At 49.9% G+C, this 6,000-nt stretch overlaps 1 protein-coding gene across 4 annotated transcripts in view; it reads right to left on the bottom strand.

Moving 5' to 3' along the window:
- Window positions 1-204: 204 nt before the first annotated feature.
- The window catches only part of LOC147120740 (transmembrane protein 169-like), a 254,784-nt gene continuing 248,988 nt past the window's right edge, over window positions 205-6,000 (bottom strand). For 2 of the 4 annotated variants that reach the window (XM_085986983.1, XM_085986976.1), the window contains exon 8: window positions 208-2,408. In XM_085986983.1, coding sequence (XP_085843109.1) covers window positions 2,392-2,408 — 17 coding nt within the window. In that variant the 3' untranslated portion in view covers window positions 208-2,391. Of the gene's footprint in view, window positions 2,409-6,000 lie in introns of all 4 variants that reach the window. The other 2 variants (XM_085986981.1, XM_085986980.1) reach the window with 2 other exon arrangements.

The raw sequence follows: 6,000 nt of genomic DNA, 5'->3' as shown, positions 1-6,000 counted from the left end.
TTGCCGCGCCGGCCGTCTCTCGAGTGCACCCTCCCAGTCCGTTATTGCTTGCCTCCGATTTCGCTGCCTGTCTCAGCTGTAGAGCCCGCCGCTGAAGCTCCAGCCTGACGCCCAGGAAGGATTAGCGCAGTACCTGTCACCAGCTTGGCCAGCTGGTGAACCACAGTTTCTCTTACTTCCTTGAGTCTTCTGGACGCTGGAGGAATCGATGTCCTTGAGGTGCTGCCGAATTGCAGGTAAGTCCGTTTCCACTTCGTCGCCACTGTAGTGTCCGTGTGTAGATAAAGACACTGAAGACAGGAGTTGGTTCATAGGTATTTACTAAGCAAGTCTGGGGGGGGTTTCTAAAGGATATACACAATACACAGGCTTATGTAGCCCAAGTGGCAATTACCGGCATTACGCACACCTGGGGCTCTTAAAGGCACATACACCACACTATAGACTCTGGAACAGTTCCCATGGATTGGAAGGTAGCTAATGTAACCCCACTACTTAAAAAAGGTGGTAGAGAGAAAATGGGGAATTATAGACCGGTAAGCCCGACATCATTAGTGGGGAAAATGTTGGAGTCCATTATAAAAGATGTAATAGCAGAGCACTTGGAAAACAGTGACAGGATCGGACAAAGTCAACATGGATTTACAAAAGGTAAATCATGCTTGACTAATCTACTGGATTTTTTTGAGGATGTAACTGGTAGAATAGATAAGGGAGAACCAGTGGATGTGGTGTATTTGGACGTTCAGAAGGCTTTCGATAAGGTCCCGCATAAGAGATTAGCATGTAAAGTTAAAGCACATGGGATTGGGGGTAAGGTATTGACTTGGCTAGAGATCTGGTTGGCAGACAGGAAGCAAAGAGTTGGAATAAACAGGTCTTTTTCTGAGTGGCAGGCAGTGACGAGTGGGGTACCGCCAGGGATCGGTGCTAGGACCCCAGTTATTCACAATATATATTATTGATCTAGACGAGGGAACTAGATGTAATATCTCCAAGTTTGCAGACGACACAAAGCTGGGTGGGCATGTGTGCTGTGAGGAGGATGCAGAGAAACTCCAGTATGATTTGGGCAGGTTGGGTGATTGGGCAGATGTATGGCAGATGCAGTATAATGTGGATAAATGCAAGGTTATCCACATTGGTGGCAAAAACAGGAAGGCAGATTATTATCTGAATGGCAATAGATTGGGAAAAGGGCAAGTGCAACGAGACCCGGGTGTCCTTGTGCACCAGTCGCTGAAGGTAAGCATGCAGGTGCAGCAGGCGGTTAAGAAGGCAAATGTTATGTTGGCCTTCATTGCGAGAGGATTCGAGTACAGGAGCAAGGATGTCTTGCTGCAGTTGTACAGGGTCTTGGTGAGATCACACCTTGAGTATTGTGTGCAGTTTTGGTCACCTTATCTGAGGAAGGGTGTTCTTGCCATGGAGGGAGTGCAGCGAAGATTCACCAGACTGATACCTGGGATGGCAGGAATGGCGTATGAAGAGAGATTGGGTCAATTAGGCTTATATTCGCTGGAGTTTAGAAGACTGAGAGGGGATCTCATTGAAACTTATAAAATTCTAACAGGACTAGGCAGACTAGATGCAGGAAGGATGTTCCCGATGGCGGGGGAGTCCAGAACCAGGGGTCACAGTCTAAGGATAAGGGATAAGTAATTTAGGACTGAGATGAGGAGGAACTTCTTCACCCAGAGAGTGGTGAACCTGTGGAATTCTCTACCACAGAAGGCCGCTGAGGCCAATTCATTAAATATATTCAAGAAGGAGTTAGATATATTTCTTAAGGCTAAAGGGATCAAGGGATATGGGGAGAAAGCAGGGACAGGGTACTGAATTTGGATGATCAGCCATGATCTCATTAAATGGCGGAACAGGCTCGAGGGGCCGAATGGCCTACTCCTGCTCCTATCTTCTATGTTTCTATGTTTCTAGGAGGGTGTGACATGAAGGTGTGAGAGAGATGTGACTGGAGTGACAGGTCGGTATGACGGGGAGCTGTGACCTGTGAGTGTGAGGGAGATGTGGCAAGTGGGTATGACGGAGGTGTGTGAGATGTGACTGGTGTGACAGGGAGATGTGACAGATAGGTTTGAGCGAGATGAGAGGGAGGTGTGAGGGAGATGTGGTAGGTGGATGTGACAGGTGAGTGTGACAAATCGGACTCAGCACTAACATAAGAATTGCTATTGAAGCGCCTCCTACTCGTGTGACAGGGAACTGCACCAGGTAAAGTGTGTAGTGGACAGTCCCCATGTGATATATTCCAACAATGGGTGAGATGTGACCAAAGCAAGAACATAGAGACGTTATAATTCCTGGATAAAATCGCCTTCCCTTTTATTCCAACTTCAACAATTTCAGACAGTGGAATCTTTCTGTTCCTGGTCACTCGTTCACAGCAGCTGGAAGACAGAGACAGACAGAGAGTGAGAGAGAGAGAGCAAGTAAACCTATATACATACACAGTCAGTGTGGCTAACACACCTAATATCCAAGCACAGTCATGCTGAACATGGCATAGAATATACAGCACAACTCCTCCCTGCTCCTCGCTTGGTCCTTGGTCCCAACAGGGACCATGACACCTGGGTCCTCCTCCTCCCATTCCAAGATCCTCTCTATTTGCTCCGAGAGATCCCTTACCCTGGCAGCAGGTAGGCAACACACCCCCCCAGGACTCTTGGTCACAACTGCTGAGGTCACTATCTAACCCCTAATTATCGAATCCCCCCGCCCCCCCATTACTAGAATGGTTCCAGGGATGAGGGACTTCAGTTACATGCAAGAGACTCTGGTTGCTCTCTTTAGAGCAGAGAAGGTTAAGAGGAGATTTGATAGAAGTGCTTAAAATCATGAAGGGTTCTCATAGAATAAAGGAGAAAGCGTTTCCAGTGGGTGAAGGGTCGATAACCAGAGGGCAAAGGTTTAAGGTGATTGGCAAAAGAACCAGAGGCGACATGAGGAAATACTTTTTTACGCAGCTAGTAGTTAAGATTTGGAATGCACTGCCTGATAGGTTGTTGGATACAGATTCAATAGTAGCCTTCAAAAGGGAATTGGATAAATACTCGATGGAGAAAAAATTGCAGGGATATGGGGAAAGAGCGAGGGAGTGGGACTGACTGGATTGCTTTTCGAAAGAGTCGGTGCAGACGCGATGGGCCGAATGGCCTCTTTCTGTCCTGTGCTATTCTGTGATTCTATGACTACAACCCCTCTAGTCTGCTCTTCCTCTCACATGGTGAGCATTGTGTCCATCCTCCCCGCAGTCGTCAGTCTTAGCCTCACAGGTCGCAAGTACATTGTCAGACGTGGCTCAGTGGGCAGCACTCTGTGTCGGAGTCAGAAGGTCGTGGTTTCAAGTCCCAATCCAGAGACTCCAGCAAAAAATCCAAGCTGACACACCCAGTGCAGTACTGAGGGAGTGCAGCACTGTCAGAGGGACAGTACTGAGGGATCGCTGCACTGTCGGAGGGGCAGTACTGAGGGAGTGCCGCACTGTCAGAGGGGCAGTACTGAGGGATCGCTGCACTGTCAGAGGGGCAGTACTGAGGGAGCGCCGCACTGTCAGAGGGGCAGTACTGAGAGAATGCTGCACTGTCGCAAGGGCAGTACTGAGGGAGTGCTGCAGTGTCGGAGGGACAGTACTGAGGGTGTGCTGCACTGTCGGAGGGGCAGCACTGAGGGAGTGCTGCACTTTCGGGGGGCAGTGCTGAGGGAGTGCTGCACTGTCGGAGGGGCAGTGCTGAGGAAGCGCTGCACTGTCGGAGGGGCAGTACTGAGGGAGAGCTGCGCTGTCGGAGGGGCTGTGCTGAGGGAGCGCTGCACTGTCGGAGGGGCAGTACTGAGGGAGAGCTGCACTGTTGGAAGGGCAGTACTGAGGGAGCGCTGTACTTTCGGAGGGCAGTACTGAGGGTGTGCCACACTGTTGGAGAGGCAGTACTGAGGAAGCGCTGCACTGGTGGACGTGCAGTACTGAGAGAACGCTGCACTGTCGCGGGGCAGAATTGAGGGAGCGCCGCACTGTCGGATGGGAGCACTTCGGGAGCGATGCACTGTTGGAGGGGCAGCACTGAGGGAGCGCCGCACTGTCGGAGAGGCAGTACTGAGGGAGCGCTGCACTGTCGGAGAGGCAGTACCGAGGCACTGCTGCACTGTCGGAAGGGCAGTACAGAGGGTGTGCTGTGCTGTCGGAGGAGCAGTACCGAGGGAGTGCCGCACTGTCGGAAGGGCAGTACTGAGAGAATGCTGCACTATTGCAGGGGCAGTACTGAGGGAGTGCAGCACTGTTGGAGGGGCAGTACTGAGGGAGCGCTGCAGTGTTGGAGGGGCAGTACTGAGGGAGCGCTGCACTGTTGGAGAGGCAGTACTGAGGGAGTGCTGCACTGTCGGGGGGGGAATTACTGAACGAGTGCTACACTGTCGGAGGGACAGTGATGAGGGAGTGCAGCACTGTCGGAGGGGCAGTACTGAGGGAGCGCTGCAGTGTCGGAGGGGCAGTACTGAGGGAGTGCTGCACTGTCGGAGGGGCAGTACTGTGGGGGCACTGCACTGCCGGAGGGGCAGTACTGAGGGAGTGCTGCACTGTCGGAAGGGTAGTACTGAGGGTGTGCTGCACTGTCGGAGGGTCAGTAAGAACACAAGAACATAAGAAATAGGAGCAAGAGTAGGCCACTCAGCCCTTCGAGCCTGCTCCGCCATTCAATGAGATCATGGCTGATCTTCTGCCTCAATTCCATTCACCGGCCCTATCGCCATATCCCTTGATGCCCTTACTAGTCAGAAATCTATCGACTTCTGTTCTGAATATATCCAATGACTGAGCCTCCACAGCCCTCTGGGGTAGAAAATTCCAAAGATTCATCACCCTCTGTGTGAAAAAATGTCTTCTCATCTCAGTCCTGAATGGCCTACCCTTTATCCTGAGGCTGTGACCCCTGGTTCTAGACTCCCCAGCCAAGGGAAACATTCTCCCAGCATCCATCCTATCAAGCCCTGTAATAATTTTGTATGCTTCAATGAGATCCCCTCTCACTCTTCTGAATTCAAGAGAATGCAGGTCTAGTTTACTCAATCTCTTCTCATACGACAGCCCCGCCATCCCAGGAATCAATCTCGTGAACCTTCGTTGCACTCCCTCTATGGCAAGTATATCCTTCCTTAGGTAAGGAAACCAAAACTGTACACAGTACTCCAGGTGTGGTCTCACCAAGGCCCTATATAATTGGAGTAAGACTCCTTTACTCCTGTACTCAAATCCTCTTGTAATAAAGTCCAGCATACCATTTGCTTTCCTAATGGCTTGCTGCACCTGCACATTCACTTTCAGTGACTCATGTACAAGGACACCCAGGTCCCTTTGAGCATCTGCATTCCCCAATCTTTCACCATTTAGGAAATACTCTGCCTTTCTGTTTTTTCTACCAAAGTGGATAACTTCACATTTATCCACATTATAATCCATCTGCCATGTTCTCGCCCACTCACTGAGCCTGTCGAGATCCCCTTGAAGCCTCTTCACATCCTCTTCACAACTGACACTGCCACCTAGCTTTGTGTCATCAGCAAATTTGGAAATGTTACATTTAGTCCCCTCATCCAAATCTTTGATATAGATTGTGAATAGCTGGGGCCCAAGCACCGATCCTTGCGGTACCCCACTAGTCACAGCCTGCCATCCTGAAAAAGACCCGTTTATTCCTACTCTTTGTTTTCTGTCTGTTACCAATTCTCAATCCATGCTAGTAAATTACCCCCAATTCCATGTGCCTTAATTTTCTTCACCAATCTCTTGTGTGGGATCTTATCGAAGGCCTTCTGAAAATCCAAATACACCACATCTACTGGTTCCCCTTTGTCTACTCCACTAGTTACATCCTCAAAGAACTCCAATCGGTTTATCAAAAAGGATTTCCCTTTCATAAATCCATGTTGACTCTGCCCAATCTTACTATTAGTTTCTAAGTGCCCAGTTATTGCATTCTTTATAATAGA

The sequence above is a fragment of the Somniosus microcephalus genome, chromosome 4 (assembly GCF_052327205.1).
Source record: "Somniosus microcephalus isolate GS21.2 chromosome 4, FLI_Smic_1.0, whole genome shotgun sequence".
NCBI lineage: Eukaryota > Metazoa > Chordata > Chondrichthyes > Squaliformes > Somniosidae > Somniosus > Somniosus microcephalus.
This window is presented reverse-complemented; position numbering and strand designations above follow the sequence as displayed.